The 20,359-nt window shown below is 37.6% G+C and overlaps 1 protein-coding gene across 1 annotated transcript in view; it reads right to left on the reverse strand.

Moving 5' to 3' along the window:
• The window catches only part of LOC102759400, a 79,820-nt gene that overhangs the window by 10,801 nt on the left and 48,660 nt on the right, over positions 1 to 20,359 (reverse strand). The window contains exons 14-18 of the mRNA XM_006770101.2: positions 19,297 to 19,336; positions 15,285 to 15,336; positions 5,498 to 5,612; positions 3,656 to 3,739; positions 1,564 to 1,687 (exon numbers count right to left, since the gene is read on the reverse strand). Coding sequence (XP_006770164.1) covers positions 1,564 to 1,687; positions 3,656 to 3,739; positions 5,498 to 5,612; positions 15,285 to 15,336; positions 19,297 to 19,336 — 415 coding nt within the window. The remainder of the gene's footprint in view (positions 1 to 1,563; positions 1,688 to 3,655; positions 3,740 to 5,497; positions 5,613 to 15,284; positions 15,337 to 19,296; positions 19,337 to 20,359) is intronic.

The raw sequence follows: 20,359 nt of genomic DNA on the forward strand, positions 1-20,359 counted from the left end.
CCTCTTATTAAAATAAACTTATAGAAACTGATATTTACTCAGAGCCAGACCTCAGCTTCTGCTTATCTGGCTGTCTCGTGTTCCTTAAGAATTCCTCAACATGCTTTGCTAACTCATCTGGTCATGACCTCACTATGACTATGCCAGTGGGCTGCAACCTGCCAATAGCTTCACCCTATTTTGACCCAAGTCTACTGGATCATAGCCCTCCATTACACCTTGCTCCAGTGATTCTTCAGTTGCAACCTCAGCCTATTTCAAATACTCCTCCCCCTCAGAACACTGATAGTGATCTGTTTTGTATTGGTCCCTGCCTGTCTTCCTCAAACTCTTGCATAAACCTTCTAACTGCAATGCCCTGCCTTCTCATCTCCTTTATCAAAGTGTAGCAGCACTTTCCGTTCCCACAGCTATTGACCTGACATTTCCAAACATCTAAAGTAAGTCAAGACATGTCAAAAGATCCACCTTCAGTGTGGAAAGTGCCAGTGGTTTTACTTTAGGGTGAAGGAGTGTCAAAAATGATGTCAAACCTCACTGTTGCTTTTAGTCAGGCATAAAACACTAATGAACAAAACAGAGAAAACGCTCGCAATGTGTTTTAAGCAGGTTCTTAAGACCATATTCCAAAATCAAAGACTACAGAAAAGATTATTTATATAGAAGTAGTAGCATCTATGAATGAAGCAAAGTTTTGGAGTTAGGTATCAAAACACTGTAAGAGATAATATAAAATAAAATTTCTTAAAAAACACCAAAATCTAAGTTGTAAATATATATTATACCACCTTTAACTCTGAATGTTCTGATTGTTCATTTTGGATAGTAAATAAATTCATCTAATTATGTCAGTCTTCTGGTCTTAGATTAAACTGTTAAGATAACTGAATTTCTAAAAGTCAGCTATTAGAAAATAAATAGAACTTAAAGATAATGAAATAGAAGTCTGATCAAAAGAAAAACTGTATAATTTTTTTTCACAGAAAATAATCACCTTTAAAAATATATAACATAATCATATCAAATAATACCTAATTAATTTAATTTTAAAATATATTGCATATTCTTTTTAAAAACTGCTTAATTTTAAGAAAATTAGACTATTTACATTTTACTTATTCATCAATTTCTCTGGCATATGATTCAACTATATGCAACTATATTAAGATTCTCATACTGAGGCAACACCTAAAGGGCCAATATACTATTTCTCTCACATTTTTCCCTAGACCATGTCACACACAGTTCTCTCCCATCCCCTAGGTTTGATTTTTGGACCACCCAATTTTAGCATATGGTAAAGGGTCTTATGTTGACTTTTAGCTGCTTCAAATTTTGTCATTTTAGTGTTCAAAGAGTGTCAATTCAGCATGACCACCAATTCATTTTGAAAGAGAGCATTCCTGTCTTCTGTTATTTTGTATCTCCCATAATATGGGCAAAAGAAAAAAGTTCTAGAATCAAAATAAAAGCCATTGATCTCCTAATTCAAAATCAATATGCTCAACTATTATAAGCTCCACATATAAATGTGGTAATTCAATCACTTAAGTTAAAACATACCTTGTCACCAAATTTTCTCCAGGTTGTTTTTTATGCAGAATATGTTGGAAATAATCTTCTATGGCTTGAGCAGTTAGAAATTTTTTTAAGTATGGGTAGTAGAGAGGGTGCCGTGCTATGATGCCTATTGTATACAAAACATCACGTTACTAAGCACATATGCTGAAGGGTGATCAAAATGACTTGCTAATTTAAAGTATCTTAATCTGATTCTGTGAGGATATTGTGTATGGGATGGTGAAAGGGAAAGGGGTTTGAAGAGATAGAGTGGACAAACTATTGTCATCAAAGTGACTCTCTTGCTTTGGCAATATATAGGGTTTCTCTAATTTAGGGTTGCCAGATTTAGATGTCTAATTTAGGACATATCTAAACATTGCATGGGACATACTTACACTAAAAAATATTCATTATTTAATTGAAATTCAAATTTAACAAAGCATTCCTTATTTTGTCTGGCAACTCTAATGATTTCAAAGGGCATTATGAAATTCTAAGAATTTACTTTCATTCTTTCCATTTTTAAAACTAAGCATAAGCCAAATAGTTGCAATTTGAGAAGAGAGGATGGAAGATGATGCAAAATCAAACAAAAATATGAGAATATTAACTTCAAAAGACTATAAGTTTCAGAGGCCAATGACCTTGACAATCATGCTCACTGCTCTATTCAACCGGTGTGCCATGGCACACTGATGTGGTGCAATTTTTTTTTTTTGGTGCAAAATTTTTAAAACATGCAATACCTGACTATTTAGTCAGGGGCACTGACCTCTTTTCCCTTAAATTGTCAAATTAAAAAAATTACAATACCCAACACAACAATAGCCCTCTGATGTGAATGCCCTGTCTTGAACCATAAATACATAGGTCATATAATGGAGCTGCAACTTACTGGTTCATTGCAAAATAAGGATGCATCTGCTTGGCTAATACTTGATACCAGAAATCCTTATATGCAAGTAAAGGCACCTGACTTTTAAAAAGTCATTTTGGAGCAAAACAGGTAGGTAACTATTATTTCTATTTTTGCTGTTGTTGTAAATCAATCAAAATTATACCTATATTTTTTTGTCAGGTTGGCAAAAAACATGTTTTCTGGTGTGCTGCAGAATTTTAGTAATTAGTTTATGTGTGCCATGAGATGAAAAAGGTTGAAAATCATTGTTCTAGGGATTGTTCAGAAATAAGAGGTCGGCTAATCCATTTCTTTTAGTTACCTCAGCTCAGACAGCTCAAATAAATACAGCAGGTAATGGTGAAGATGGAGTACACCAACTGCCTGTGGCCATAATCCTGATAGCCTTCCAGGAATAGACAAAGTGTCAACGGAGTCATTGTTTATAAGATTTCAGATATAGGCACCTGTATTTGTTCACCTGTATTCTTTTCAGTTTGCAAACTCACTAGACAATGGAGATTTAGGTCTACTCTGGTTTTAGATATATTATTTTTACTAAAAGACAAAGGCATTTACAGTCCACTTAAAGACATTAATTAAGTGACAGTATGGGTATTGGGATTTCAGTAAAGAGATGAGTAAATGGCATTCCAAGAGGTTAAAAAGGAAAAGAACCAGGGAAGTTATTCTAAGGAGAAAAGAAAAGGATCTGGCAATTTCTGGAGAGAAAAAGGAGAAAGGATTTTTAAGAGGTAGAGAGGTATCCTTTAAAAATATATGAAGAAAGGAAATATATATGAATCAGGAAAAATAGAAGTGTGATAATAAGGTATTGGACTATTTCGAGAAGGGAAAAGAAGATTAAAAGGGAGCTCTTGTCAACAGGCCAATTCATACAATAAGTGCCTTATTATCATACTATGATATAGGAGTCAATCTTCTGGCCCCAAGTATGTTTAAATTATTTATCTCTTTGTGAAAATGTATTATTGAAAGGCACAGTTCATCTGAAGCACACATTTTTGTTTGTTATATCAGTAAGAAAATAACTAGATGGCATTGGACAACTCAATATACCTTCACCAATGCAGTAAACAAAACTTCCATGGTTTGAATCCAAATGAACACTTGTTAAGTGACTGAAACCAATTTTAGAGATGTGAAAAATGGCTTTAAAAAACAAAAACGTACCTATATTTGCAGAGTTGCCTTTGTCCCCACTTCTTGTGTAGGCCAGATCTTCTAAGCGATATGTCCGTGAGCCACTTGGTAGATCTACCAATGGAGGTAGAAAAGGAAACTGAAGATGGTCATATGGAATGTGGTTGTTTTAACAGGAGAGTTACATACAGCAGCTTAATTGCTCACAATCGGATCATCCCCTTTGGGAAGGCTCAGCACGCTAGGTTGGATCTGTTTCTTCAGAGTTCTAAGAACACTAAACTTTTATGAAGCATAGATACATGTTCTGCTTAAAAAATACAATTTTTATATAAAACCCAAAATAAAATGAGTAGGTGACAATGTTAATTGAGACATCCATAGCACTGTAAATGGGTATAACTGCATAACTGCTAGAAAGTTAAAGATCTACAGTTTTGTTTAACAAATGGGAAGCAGAAAATTTCAGATTTTTTATCTTTATGATGATTGTGTGGGAATAATAACTCTTTAAGACTCTATATCTCATCTTCATAAGAGACTAAAACTGTATATATCCTCACTAAGATTGAACAGCATTTAATTTAATTTAATTCTGGGAATCATGAAATAATTACCAGTTCTCCAAGATCAAGGTAAAGAATATGAAAAACCAGTAAGAGCTCCTAAAAAATGAACTAGTAAGAAAACCATTTCTTTCTTTTTTAAAAAACATATTTTTATTGATTTCAGAGAGGAAGGGAGAGGGAGAGACAGAGAATCATTGATTGGCTGCCTCCTGCACGCCCCCTACTGGGGATCAAGCCTGCAACCCAGGCATGTGCCCTTGACTGGAATTGCACTAGGGATCCTTCAGTATGTAGGCCGATGCTCTATCCACTGAGCCAAACCAGCTAGGGCAAGAAAACCATTTCAAACAAGTGGGAATAAATTCTCAATTGTAAAATATCTTCAAAGCTCATTTCATAAGCATAAGGTAATTAAAATTAGGCCAAGAAGCACATGGACAGTTATAGGATAAACCCTTTGAATATATAGGCAGTCTTAATGGCACAGTCTAGTAAGCCAAGACAAGCAGAATCTAAAAATCACCTGGACTCGTGTTGTGAAATCTTTCCTGAATGATGCCAGGAACCCACATTACTGCCTGGCCCTAGGCAGACCCGTTCAGGGCCAGGCCCCCTTTCTGGTAACGCTCACTCTGCACAACTACAATATGCACAAATTTCTGTTACCAAGATTTAGTTGATTAACACCAGCCCCCTAACAACACAATTCCTGTTTTCAGTTACTAAGGAAGGTTAGTAAGAAGCTAGAAAAATTCCTCCGTAAGTGGAATAGGCAAATTGAGACAGATAGCTGGAAAAAACCCCAAACAAACCAACAACTAACTGAACAATTTAAAGCCTCGTACAAAAGGTCACCAGGGTGGAAAGCCCTGGGTGCCTAGCAAGGGGCAAAACTGAGAAAAACAAGGACTTCATCCCCAGAGTAACTTCTCCCCGCCTGACTTCTCCTCCCTAGGAGATAACCTCTAGGCCTCAGTTGTATTGCAGCTCCAGGACCAGAAAAGCAGCAAAACCAGACAAATGACTCCTGGCTGCCTCAGGACCAGCTACATTGACTAATAACCCCCTGCCCTGGCACCGACTCATCTGTGGAGACCATGACCCTGAAAGAGCACACCTAGAAAGCTGATGAATATTCTATTGAGACACTCCCTTCACATGTCCCCTAAGACTTCCTGCCAAAGTGTCCTACTTGCCACATCATCTTCACAGATGCTAAGATACACTGGAAGAATAAAAGTAATGAAAAATGCAAAGAATAACTACTGTGGCAGAACATACCCGATAGAGAGTATGAACGTACCTTTTAGGTCATCAGCTATCTTGGGTAAATCTGGTGAAGCCAATGTGTCCTGTGTAAAGGTGAGATCTTCATGGAAGGGTTCAATATGCTCTCCATTAATCAGGTGGATATCAATCTGAAAAAAAAAATTGTTAAGCCAGGAAATGGGGAAAAAAGATTGTATAAATAAGAAGGGACTTATAATTTCGTTTAATTGGAATATTAATTGGTCATTTCTTGACTCCCACCGTAGAAGTTCTGTTTTTGAAACTAATTCTAGTTTTTTTTTAAAAGTTCTGCTTTTATGGGACTACATGAAGCATTATTACTTTCGCATTCTTAGTGCAAAACAAACTAACAAACCCCACAACCTACAAACTTCTCTTCTGCTTCTGGTAAGTATTCTGATCTCAGTTCTGCCTCTGCTTGCTGATGGGGAGGAGAGAGTGACAATGAACTCTGATAGTCTGGGGCAAACTGAGGTGAAGAAGTACTAGCAAGTAGAGCCCTGAGGTGTCAACTGGAATGAAAGACTCTTTGTTTCTGGTATATTAATGGCTGCCTCATCAGTGCAATTTCCCTGAAAGAGCATTTCCAGCTCCCGCGCCCAGTCCTCAGGGAATTCATCTGAGGCACACCGCTCAAGTGCCAGAGCCTCACAATGGAGCGTTCAGTGTCATCGCTAGTCAGCCTCATCTTTGTATCAGGGTGTGGTGAACCTGGCTCACACACCCATGTACAGTCAAGTCACACTGTGGCAGGGAATCTAGAAAAGCATGTCTTAAATTTACTTATATGAATGCATTCATTTATATAAGCACATAAGGGTGGAGACATGTCTTTTTCTCGTTTTTGTCCTAATGTCTAGCACAGTCAGCGCCTGCAACATACAAGCTCTCAATAAATGTACTAAACTGTATGAGTTTTAGTTACTTCCAAGGTGGCCCTTGCAATTAGTTTTGATCTTCTTCATGACCAATGTAGGTGCGGTGAGAATCCGAACCATGCTGTATAGAGTAGGCAAGCAATAACTATTAGCAGGAAAGGTATTCTGCGCTTACCCCTGAGTTATTTTTTTTGTATCCATGCTGTCCCATTAAACAAAGGGAAACCTTATTCTCCTCCCATCCTGTCCAGCCTGCTTAAAACTGCTGCTTAGTTTTTCTTTTTAAGGTTACTAAGGAAAAACTGAACGGTGCCACTTGTTATTTTAATATGCAAAGGGTTGGTAGCTTGTTGTTTCTTGCCATTGCAAGTTCTGGACAAAATCAAGATCCATGGCAATAACAGATTTCAATAATTTTAGATGGTAATTTGGCAAAAGTGGATATGGCCATACTGAATGCTATCAGCAGGTGCTTACTTACAGGTTCTTATTCAGCATATGTTCCTTCCAAATGTTGAGAAATGTACTGAAGCAGATACATTTGAATATTTGTTCTGATAAGCTATCTTTCAAATACTTCCAGATGGAGACTTTCATTAGCTGGTAATTAGCTTAGTATCCATTTCCCTATTGTTTATGACTCCATAGTAACCTATGAGGAGCTAACTAGGGGTTATCTTGTTATTAATGGGTGAAGAGGAAGCTTGTTGAAACCAATTGATAAAAGTGAGTTGTAAATCTCTTTTAAAAATTAGCTTTACATTTATGCCATATATCGGCAGCCTTAAAAACTCCTTTTCAACTTGTTATGCCACAAATTTCCAAATTTATGGTAACTATATAAATAATCTGCAGGTGGCGTTGATTGGTGATACTACCCACTCCATTTCCATCATGAAACAGTTCCATCATTTCCCATAACAAGACTGGGTCACCTCATGTTTCAATATTATCGCTTATATAAAAGGCCCATAGCTGTCACGCTGTAATGCTGTCGTGACCAAACGAGCAGCGGCTCTCGCAGAGGGTGGGGCGGGGCCCCCGCAAACTACAAGTGGTGAGGGGCGGGACGGCCAGCTGAGGCAAGTGGAAGCGAGCTACTTTCGCATGATTTCATGTGCGCTGGGCTTCTAGTTGTAATTGAAAACTTGGCAGCCATATTGATTCAGGTTACTATGAATCCCACCAGTGGAAAACATTATTTTGTGTGATTGTATTTTTTTCCAACTCTAAGCATTTATAGTCCAGAAACTCCTACATAGATAATATTTTCTATGGCTTTTGACAAAGATGAAATAACTCTAAGAAGTTTGTTTTTTGGGGAGAGTAAGAGTCTCACATACTAGTACTTCTTTGGAGTTAAAGGAAAAAATAGAAAGGGAAAAGTAATTATTCAGAGAGATAGCAGCTTACAAATTTCCAGAATGAATGAAAGAACAAATTCTCTCATGCAATGAAACCCAATGAATTCCAAACCAAGTAAAAAGAAATGGATACCTAGGCACAACATGTGGAAAGGACAGAATGCCAAAGAAAACAAGAAGCCAGAAAAGAAAAGAGACATTAACCACTGAAGGGCTGCCAAACGGACAGCTGATTTTTCAGCAGCAATAGTGGGAATAATCCACGTGTTATAACTTCCATCCTACAGATATTCCTAGTAAAATTATCTTCCAAACTTAGGGGAGAAAAAAAAAACCCTCATTTTTAAGACTTTATTTTTTGGACAGTTTGATTTTCACAGTAAAATTAAACAGAAAGTACAGAGAGTTTCCATATACCATTATCCTCACACATGCATACCTTCCCCACTATCAGCATCCTGCACCAGGAAGGAACATTTGTTACAATCAGTGAAGCTGCATTGACACATCATTATCACCAAAGTCCATAGTTTAAATTAAGGTCCTTTATAATCAGTTTGTTGACATCCACAAAATAACTTGCTGGGATTTTTATTATGATTGCACTGAATCTATAAATCAAGTTGGGAAAAAGTCTCTCTTGATAATATTCAGTCTTATCTGTGAACACGGGCTATCTCTCCATTTATAGTTTTTTTTTATTTCACAAGTTTTACAGTTTCCTTCATATATATCTTATACATATTTTGTTAGCTTTATATTTAAGTGTTTTATCTTTTTATGCCTGCTCATGTAAATATTTTTTTTTCAAATTTCACTTGTTCATTGTTGGTATATAGTAAAAAGACTGGCTTTTGGATTACTTGTATCCTGCAAACTTGCTATAATTGCTTGGGCATCTAAATATACATCTAAATAATTCATGAGATAAAAGGGAACATAATAGAAGTTAGAAAAGAAAATGAAAACATAACATTTTAAAATATGTAGAACCTACATATTATAGCACTTAGAGAGATATTTATAGCCTTAATTTCCTATGTGAAAAGAGGAAAGATTGAAAATTAATGTGGTAAGCACTCAACATAAGAAATTAGGAAAAGATCATCAAAACAGATACAATGAAAGTAGAAATAATAAAGGCAAGAGCAAATACTAATAAGAAGTAAATTTACAAGAAAGCAAATAAAAAAGCCATGTATGGTCTTCGAATGAATAATAAAAAATTGAGTATGGCTGCAGTGGCTCAGTGGTTGAGCTTCAACTTATACTAGTAAACCAGGAGATTACGGTTCAATTCGTGGTCTGGGCACATGCCTGGGTGGTGGGCTAGATCCCCAGTCGTGCAGGAGGTAGCTGATTGATGATTTTTTTCTCATTGATGTTTCTATCGCCCTCTCCCCCTCCCTTTCTCTCTCTGAAATCAAATTTTTTTAAAAAGCATTAAGAAAAGATAGAACACACACACACACACATACACACACAAACACACACACACACAAACCCAGAAAAAAAAGGGGGGGGCAAAGTATACAAATGGGCATTTCCAGAAAAGCAACAGGATGGGTAATAAACACATGGAAAATGCAAATTGAAACCACATGAAATATTACTTTGTACTAATCACACTGGAAATAATTCAAAAGTTGGCTAATACCAAGTGTTGGAGAGACTCTGAAGGGATGAGTGTAAATTAATACTTGGGAAAACAAGTTGACATTATCTAGAAACAAAGATAAAGAGGAACATACCCAATGATTCAACAATTCTACCTCTAGGTACTACTAAATACCTAGAGAAACTTTTGCACATGAGTACCAGATGTACAAGGGTGTTCAAGGCGGTCATGTGTGTAAGAGCAAAACGGACAAACAAAAACCTACAAAAATGTCAGCGTTCCCGTAAAACAAAAATAAGTTGGCAAACTATAGCATATTCATAAAATGAAACTCTATAGTGATGAAGAATGAATAAATGATTACTCTATGCCTCAACACTGATAAATCTCAGAAAATAATTTTGAGTGAAAAAACAAGCTAAGTTACAGAACAAAAGAGCTTGATTCCACTTATATAAAGTTCAAAATTATGTAAACTCAGCAATGGATTGTTTAGAAATGTATAAATAAGTGGCAAAACCATATAAACAAGCAAGAGAACAATAAACATAAAATTCAAATATATTATTAGCAACCTGAAGGGAAACCCTGCAACTGATTTCTACCTCCCCTCCCACTGCCCCACCATATGGCTACAGTTTAGCAGGGAACGCAGAGCCGTGCAAACTGGACATTGAAAAAGCATCAGATAAACTGGTCTGTGTTGAATTTCATTGCCTTTACTTCCTGACTTCACAAATTACTTTTGTTTCAAAGAATGGAGTGGTAGTAGAAATAAAAGGTAACTTTTTTTTTTTTTTTTTTTACTAACAATGCTCCAATTTCTCTTCTCTCCCCTTGTGTAGAAACTATTCGGTCTATAAACTGTACAGTTTTTTTTTTAGGAGCCAAAGCTTCACTAAGAACCTTTCAAAAACTGCCTCTCTGAACCTTTCAGGTGAATAATAATAATTTGGTTACACAAATTACCTGATGGAGACTCTGTATCTGACAAATCTACTCTTAATTTGGATTAAACTATCCATGATCACATCCATGATTAACATAACCTGTGTGCATTATGCTTCATTTCAGTAGATGCATTTCTAAATAAAACTGGAATCACATTTTGAAAGAGCTTATTTTATATGTACCAGAGTTCTCAAATGTAATTGTGACATGCAGACTTCTCATTAGGAATCCCTGGTACAGTTAGTTTATAATTATACCGTAAATTTCTTTTTGTATGAATTTATATTTTCCTCATGTCTATGGGCTACACTTTTCAGGAAGAGTAGTAACTCTATAAGACAAAGAAGCTAATTTCTCAGTGGTTCATTGGATTAGCACATTATTCAAAGATTCTTTGGGCCTTAATTAAGAAAATAAAAAGAACTTAATTTGAGTAAAAAACAAAATAGGCTTCTTTGGATTATAATGCCTTCTAACATCCTTGAGCTCTTGGTTTTTAAGACAATGTCTGACAGGTAACACAAAGAAAAAAAGAAAAATAAGGAGAATTTTTTTCTATGAGGTATCATGAATCCCAAATAAACTAGTCACCACAAAGCTTAGGAATGCCAGAGAAAAAGCAGAGCAGTGTATTTTTCCAGATTGCATATTTTAGTTTCTTTCAGCCATTCTTAGTCAGAATGTTGCATAAGTTCTCTGAGAGATCCAAATGCATTCCTTTCATAATTGAATACTTACAGTTAATAATTAATGTCACCATTTATTATAAAAGTATACCACACCCACTTCTGAAAAGGCCTGAGGAAGTTTACATATTAACACATAGTTCAAAGGCACACTATTATGTTTAAGTACTAAATAAAATGGACTCTACAAAATATAGAGAAATGGATGCTATCAAGGACCAGTCATGTTCTGCCTTTTTTGAATGGCTCCCCACTGCAGATACTACCTCCTCCCTATACCCTTCAGTGGAGACTATTTGTTCTTGAACTTACCACTTAACCAACAGGAGCTAGCTGGGCCTGTCCAGCAAAATTGACCGGTCCGTGACGTGGGTAAGAGTGTGAACTTTGCAGCCTAGATTGGAATCATGGCTTTGTACTTTGAGCAAGTTATTAAAAGTCTCAGAGCATCAGTTTCCACACTGGAAAATGGGGATAATAATAGTACTTACCTCATAGGTGAGAATTAAATAAGTTTAGTAAAATAAAATAACTTAGAACAGAAGCTGGCACACCATAAGTGCTAAATGACTATTAGCATTTGGCAATTCAACCTTCCTCCAATTCCTTATAAAAACTCTCCCTTTGGCTTTAACCAGTTTGGCTCGGTGGCTGGAGCGTTGGCCTGCGGACTAAAGGGTCCCAGGTTCGATTCCGGCCAGGGGCATGTACCTTGGTTGCGGGCATATCCCCAGTGGGAGGTGTGCAGGAGGCAGCTGATCAATGTTTCTCTCTCATCGATATTTCTAACTCTCTATCCCTCTCCCTTCCTCTCTGTGAAAAATCAAAAAACTCTCCCTTTAAAACTTGTACATTTCAAATTTATTATCTTCCATCCCTTCTTGTTGTTCTCCTCATTCCCTGACATGTATCAGAGACTTTGGAACATGGCTTATGGTTTTTCCCTCCATCCCAAATCTGCCATCTGAGTGGCCCTTCCGATATCCAACACTTTGGCTTCTTCAACTCTAGTAACCTTCATTTCCACACAGATATCAACAACTCATCCTTTTTCCCTTGTTATTACCTGGAGCTACTCCACTTGTAACATCTTTAACCGCACTGCTCAACTTTCTTACCACAAGCTCCTGTTACCCTCATTGTTCCAACTATAGCTGCTTACCCACCAGAACTGGAATGAAGTCCTATCCTTGCATTCCACATATTAGACTTTCTTCTGGTTGGTTTAGTCCTTCAACCTGTCTCTTTAAATAATGCCTCTGCCTGGCTTGTGTGCCTCAGTTGCTTGAGCATTGCCTCATGAGCCAAGAGGTCACCGGGTTGTGGGCTCAATCCCCACTAAAAGACATGCAGGAAGCAGCCAATCAATGTTTCTCTCTCATAGATGTTTCTATCTTTCTCTCTCCCTCTCCCTTCCTCTCTCTCTGAAATCAATAAAAACACATTAAAAAATAAACAACACATCCAACTTCTCACTTCTCTTGCTCCATTTTCCTTCTGCAATACTTACCCAAATGTGGATTAATCCAGCCCTTCTTACTCTTAAAACCACAGTGAAGCACTCACCTATGTGCATTGGAGCCCTTAACTCATGTCTGGCAGCTTCCTCCAGAGCCCCGTGCCAGATCTGCATTTCTTGCAAACTTTCTCATGTCTCATATCTAATCACCAAGTTCTACCTAAACCACTTCCTAAATATCTCTTGAATCTAAAAGCTCTGGTTTATTTTTCTCTGCGTTTCTTATCTCTAATCATTCCCTTTCTCTCCTCCCAAAATTTTTCTTCTCTGCTGCCAAAGTGATGTTCCTGAAGTTCAGGTGCCATCATGTTCCCTTACTCTCCTTCAGTAACTCCCTACTGCTTTCTGATATATGCCTCATACCACAGCTTGGCCCCAAGGCCCTCTGTGACCAGGGCCCTGCTCACCTCTCCAGATTTCTTTCAAGATTTGTCCAACCTGTATTCTATATACTCAATTACTTGTACTTCCTTCATTGCGCCATATTCTCTCAGAACCCATGCATCGTCTATGCTACCTCCTTTGCAAAGAATGCCCTTTTTTGTTTCCAACCTGGATAATTCCTTCTGGCTTTTTAGGGTTCAGTTCAAATGTCACTTCTTGTCAGCTCCAGTGCAGAGACTTCCTTGACCCTGCCTCCTTGACCTTTCCCTGACTCTTCTCCTTTCTAACCAGGCCGATGGACTGTCCCTCTTTGTTCTTCCTTGTGCATTTTCAAGTATTTCCCATTGCTCCCCAGTAACTAGCACCAGTAAATAGTGAATTCATGAATAAGTGAAGACATCCCAGTTCCGTAAAATAATGATAAAAACTAGAATAACGTTTCATTTTATATGTCCATTTAGCAAAGAGATATTTAAAATTGAGGCGTAATTAGTTTTGACAATGTCAATAAGTAAGAGTGACTGGTTGGTGGCTCAAGTTCTGAAGTAACTGGCTGAGTAAAAAGCAAGGACATGATTGACAGTTACCACTTATTGAGCAACACTGGGAGCACAGCAGTACATTAGGCATCTAAGGTGGTCTCCTAGCTCCCCTCGTGGCAGCAAGAAGACTGCAACAGCTCTAGGCATCACATCCCCCTATATCAGTGGTTCTCAACCTGTGGGTCGCAACCCCTTTGGCAGTCGAACGACCGTTTCACAGGGGTCGCCTAAGACCATCCTGCATATCAGATATTTATATTACGATTCATAACAGTAGCAACATTACGGTTATGAAGTAGCACCGAAAATAATTTTATGGTTGGGTCACAACATAAGGAACTGTATTTAAAGGGCCAGAAGGTTGAGAACCACTGCATATCAACACTTAGGAGTCAGAGAAAGGTCTGCTTTCCCCTTGTGTTTCTTTGTTAAAGAGGCAAACAAAACAAAATAAAACAAAACAAAATCCTTTCCCAGAACCTTCGCCCTACCGCCAACCATAAGAATATTTCCCTGCCCGCTGGTGTGGCTCAATGGTTGAGCATCGACCTATGAATCAGGAGGTCACGGTTCAATTCCTGGTTAGGGCTCATGCCCGGGTTTCGGGATCAATCCACAGTGGGGGCTGATCAATGATTCTCTCTCATCATTGATATTTCTATCTCTCTCTCCCTCTCCCTTCTCTGAAATCAATACAAGTATATTTAAAAAAGAAAAAGAATATTTCTCTCCAATCTCAATGACCCAGCCAGGTTATATTTCAACTGGTCACAGGCAGGCATGGGTAATGAGAGCATTATTTTAGCTTCGACCAATCAGGATTTACCTGAGTCACCTGAGGGAATAGGACACTAAGACAAAATTAGGACTTTGATGAAGGATGAGGAGGGAAATGGCTGTTGGGAAGGCACCTAGCTGTCTGCTCAAATTAGTGTCATCATCAAATGTCAGATTTGGAGTCAGGCACATCATAATTTGATTCCCATGTCTGCCATTTTCTAGTTGGTGTCTGTGTGACCTTGGGCAATTCTTTTCTCCTCCTTGAGAATCAATTTCCTCATCAATAAAATGGGGATAGCAAAACCTAACTTTTAATATCACTGTGAAGATTAAATAAAATAGCGCACATAATGTTGCCTAACACAATAAACTTCATTCATTAAAAATATTTTTTGACACCTATGATATGCCAGGTATTGTGCTGGGGCTACAGTGGTAAATAAGATAGATATGATTCCTCCCTTCATATAATTTATTAACATTAAATGTTAGTTTAAAAAAACTCCCTAATTTTGCTGACAAAAAAATTCAGAAGCACTTGATATTTTGACAATCACTTTTTAAAGAAATACATTGTTTTCAGGCATGTTTATGGCTCCTAAAGTTTTATGTGTGAAAGTTTAGAAACATTTATTTTTCCTTTTTTTTCTGTTTAATTTAAATTATCAGAGACATTTACATTTTATGAATATATTTTCACTGTGAGTGTTGTCCAGATTCCCAAACATAAGACAACTGGCAACGTACAATATATTTAAAAGTGAACAACCGAGACAATATCCAGTACATATTTGTAATCCTGGGAAGAAATGCAGATGCAATAATGTGCAGTCCACCCATCTGAGTCAAGAGAGATCCACTTCATGGGGAGGGTTAATCGTCACATAATAGAAACAATCAGGTAATTAGAGTGACCCATTCTGCAACCATGACCGTTAACAGTTTTTATCTTTTAATGAAATGAACAATACAGTTAAGGAGGCTTGTCAAAACTAATCTCTCCAAAAAATACCAGTATCACATATGCTTAAAAGTATAATTAAGATACTATTGAAGCATATTGAGGAGTCTCTCTTACCTTAACCTTTTTTTTGGGATACAGGAAGAAAAATGGTTTTAGAACAGGAGATCTAGAATATAATACAAAAGAAGGGACAATAAACATTAGATTTACAAATCTGAGGGCTCAGAAAAAAGGGAGGTGGGGTTTCCAGACCTCCACTCACTTGTCATGCCTGACCCACCTCTACCTAGTTTTCTTACTGACCATATACACCAATCAATTTCCCTTTGAGAATACCAAGGAGCACTCATATTTCTTCATCAGAAAGTGCCTTTATATACACAAAAGCCAAGCATTAGTGGGTCACTAAAAGTTGAATGAAAAGTTGTTTTTCTAGTATAAACTCTGGATTTTCACCAGTACATTCCTTCATCCAGTCTCCTGTAAGACCTAAAAGACGTCTGCATGGAGCCAGGGAATCATTTCTAGACACGGACAGAGATAAATGCGTAAGACCTAAAAGATGTCTGCATGGGAATCATTTCTAGACACGGACAGAGATAAATGGCCTTTAGTGTGATCTAATATTTAAGTTTAACCTAAATACAAGGGTCAGGAGGAAATCAACTTATCTAATGTGGACAGACAACAAAGTATAAGAAAAATCCACAAAAATTATAAACAGGAAAGAAACACAGACCTGGAGAAAGCATTGAATATTTGTGGGCTGAATTGACCAAGAGTTGAAACTAGAGACAAAGTAAGTTATTATTAAATTGTATGGTGTATAAGATTAAGTTTATGGGACCAACTACCTTGGGATCCTTAAATATTTTTAAACCTTTTTTTATAGTGAAATATAATACTTATAGAAAAAAGGTCAGGGAACAAACATTACAGTTTGATGATTTATCACAAAACAACATCCATATAAACACCACTAATGTCAAGAAACAGATTGCTGCCTGCAGCTGAGAAGGTTCCCTTCTGCCTCTCCCAGTCCCTACCACCCCTGACAGAGGTAATCACTATGCTGACGTTGATGAAAATAATTTCCTTGCTTTTCTTTATAGTTCTCCCACCTAAGCGTGTAGCCCCAAACATGAGTTTATTTTTTGCCTGTTTTTTGAACTTTGTGTAAACAGAATTACAGTACATAGTCTTTGGTTCCTGACTTCATTGATCCTCCATGGTGGTGGGAGCTCCATGGTCCCAGTCCATCCTTGCAGCAGATTGCTGTAGGGGTAAATCCTTCCCATTGATGTGTCAACAGCAATCAAGACTCACCTATAACAGGAGGGTGTACACAGTGCACAGGGCGAGAGGGGTGCACCTGGAGTTTCCAGCTTGGGTGATGGGGGAGGCTGTGCCACTGGACCCTACAGAACACCTACTACATAAGGCCACTCTACCCAGCCTGGGAGATGTAGCAGCTCTACCTAATACACAGAAACAAACACAGTTAGGCTGCCAAAATGAGGAGACAAAGAAACATGTCCCAGATGAAAGAACAGAACAAAACTCCAGAAAAAAAAAAGAACTAAACAAAATGGAGACAGGTGATCTACTAGGTACAGAGTTCACTGGTTATAAGGATGCCCAATGAACTTAATGAGAACTTCAACAGCATAAAAAGGGATATGGAAACCATAAAAAAGAACCGTCAGAAATGAAGGATATACTAACTGAAATGAAAAATTCACAGGGAATCAACAATAGATTAGATGAAGCCAAGAACCAAATCAGTGATTTGGAATATAAGGAAGCATGAAACACCCAACCAAAACAGCAAAAAGAAAACAGAACCCAAAAATAAAAAAAAAATGAGGATAGTATAAGGAGCCTCTTAAAACACCCAACTGGAACAGCAAAAAGAAAACAGAACCCAAAAATTAAAAAAAAAATGAGGATAGTATAAGGAGCCTCTGGGAAAACTTCAAGGGTACTAACATTTGCCTCATGGGGGTGCTGGAAGAAGAGAGAGAGAGCAAGAAATTGATAATTTATTTGAAAAAATAATAAAGAATATAAATTAGTAAAATAGATAGTAGGTCAGATGGTAATAAGTTTCCTAAAAAGAAAATTTAAAGCACAATAGGGGGACAGAAAGTGTTAATGGATCTTAGGCAACATTAAATAGTGGGTCAGGTTGCTCTCTTTGAGAAAGGACTTTTGGGCTAAGACCTGAAGTGAGGGAGGGAGCCATGAGCATCTGAGTCAGAGTGAGGAGAAAGAGCAAAGACCTGAAGCAACCTGGAAGTGAGGCCGGTGTGGGAGGCTGGGAGAAGGTGGAGACTGGAGAACAGAGATTGGGCAGAACCTGCTGGACCATCTTCAGGACTCAGCATCTACTCTAGGTGAGAGTAAAGATTTGAAACAAAGCAGTGATATCATCTGGCTTACATGTTTGAAGACAGAACATATATTCATCGCCCATGGACACAGACAACAGTGTGGGGAAGGCCAGGGGAAGGTGGTGGGGGCTGGATGGATGGGGGGCAAAGCAGGGGAGGGAATGGGAGACATCTGCAATAGTGTCAATGACAACAACAAAAAATTTAAAAAATAAAAACAGTCACTCTATTTTGAGAACAAATTACAGTGGGAACTAGAACCAGGGTGATCCGTTAGGAGATTATTGTAATAATTCAGGCCAGAGATGATGGTGGCTGTAACCAGGGTGGTCATTGTGAGGGTGATAAGTGATCAGACTTTTGACATATTTTGACACAGAACTTCTGACACAGAACTGGCCTGTATAGAAGCTCTTTTAAAAGGAAGTAGTCAGGAATAACATGAAACTTTTTGGCTTGAAGTTGCCATTAGCTGAAAAGAGGGTGGACTGGTTGGATGGGGATTGTGGGGCTGAGTTTGGGACATGTTAAGCTTGAGATGTTTACTAGGCATCCAAATGGGAGTTATTAAGTAAAGAGATAGTATGTGAGTTTCAGGACCAAGGAAGACAAAGGAGCTAGAGAAGTAAATTGGACAGCCATTGGCATATAGGCGGTATTTAAAGCCAAAGATAAAAATGAACTCATCAGAGGTGCAAGTGTAGGTAGAAAAGAAGGGAGGTCCATGCCTTGAGGCACTGCAAGGTTTCAAAGTCAGGGGGGAGGAAGATCCAGCAAAGGAGATGGGGGAGTGTCTGACAACGAGGCAGGAGACATCCACAGAAAGCCAGTGCCTTGGGAGCCAAGTTAAGAAAGTATTTACAGGAGGAGAATCATAGCCAATATTGCCAAATTATGCTCAGGGAGCAAGTAAGATGATGACAACAACTGACCTTTGTATTAAACAAGATAATGGTATGGGAGACCTTGACAAGGGCAGTTCTGAAGGACCAGTAGGGCTGAAACCCTTTTTGTTGTAGACAGTTCAGGACGGAATGGGCAGAAAAGAATAAACAGTACAAGATAACTTTTTTTGAAGCTCTTTTTCTGTCTTATCAGAAATCAAGAACACATCGATTCTCTTTCTGTCTAAAAGAGAATCCATGCGTTCTTGATTAAACAGACACAAACATACACAGTGGAACCCAGTAATCTTAACATATCACATCTTATCGCCAAAGAATAGAACACAAAGCAGCTAGAAAATTCCACTACAGCACACGAACTTACTTCATTTTTTACGAAAAGAACTACCCATTCTGGTAGAAGTCCTAACCTAAATGAGATGGCCACCTTCCTCTAATTTTGTTAGATGAAACTAAATAAGGTTCCGTTACTTGTCAATAAATTGTATTTCCCCCGCTGTAAATTAGTGGTTGGAAAAACAGGTTAGCTCAGCCTTATTTTCCTACTCCCTAGAAAAGCCATTTATCTCATGAGAACTTTAACCCCAGGGACCAATTCACCATCCTGAGTCATCCAGGATCAGCACAGGTGCCTCTCAGATAAGGTCAGCTTACTGTTCAAGAGCCTCCGTAGGCTCCCGGGAGTCTCAGGAGAGTTAATGAACAAGATGTGCCAGGAGGACAGGCTTAGGACCCCAGGCCTGCCCTGCTCTCACCCCCTATCGAGAAAATGATGTGAGGGGAGCAATATATAAAAAACAAACTTTAGCGTATCATCAATAAACTCACACTTTTGGACGACCTCCAACCACTCCCATCAGACCAGGTGCTAAAGAGAAAAAAACAAACAAAAAACAATTTCCTTCTTACTTGATATAAGGGTTTGATTAATGGTATAATATAACCTCAGTGTGGTCCACTGTAACAAATGATTAATTTTCTAACACAGGGTGCTATTAAGCTCTTCAGAAAAATGCAAGTTAAAACAATGTCCAGAATTCATAATTAAGAATCAGTAAATGGAGGAATAATTTGACAAGTAAAAATTCATATGGGATAGGATCAAGTTATTATTACAACTGAAATAGCTGAAGGAGATAAGACAGCAAACAATTTTCATCACATTAATAAAATAACATTGTACTTATTTAATACATTTTTCTACTTTAAATATTCAGTTTATAGAATTAACTCTTTTTAACAGCCAAGGGAAACCTTAAACTTTATTGCAGGAAATCCTTTTGGGTTGAGTTTATTTTTTGTGGGTTTTGTTTTGTTTTTTAATAGGGACAGCTTCTCATTGCTCCAAAAACCAAAACATAATCATGGTTGGCCTTCCTAAACAGAACTTTTTAAATTTGAGTTATAGAGAAGAAAATGGTACTTACTTTAAGCAATAAAAAAAAAAATTGGTTTAGGAAATCCAGATGGTATGGCCACTGGACATACCTAATTTATAAACAGAAAAAAAAAAAAAGAAAATGGTACTTTTTTCTCTCTCTGTCCATATACACCACCTAGTGGAATTATAATTGAATTAAGAACAAGAATGAGAAAAGACGTCTATGATCTAATAACTCAAATGATACATGTTGGCTAAAATATAATGCCTTATAAAAATATGGCAAGGGGAGTATTATAAGAAAACAATAAGGGTTTGTCATATAAGACTATCTTATAGCTGACACATCTGTAAAGGGTAAGAAAGGAATTAAGAAACTATACTGTGGGAAATAAATTGGACAGATATATGCAAGAAAATGAAACTAGACCACCAACTTACACCATATACAAAAATAAACTCAAAATGGATAAAGGACTTAAATGTACGACAGGAAACCATTAAAATTCT

Source organism: Myotis davidii, unplaced genomic scaffold (assembly GCF_000327345.1).
Source record: "Myotis davidii unplaced genomic scaffold, ASM32734v1 scaffold323, whole genome shotgun sequence".
NCBI lineage: Eukaryota > Metazoa > Chordata > Mammalia > Chiroptera > Vespertilionidae > Myotis > Myotis davidii.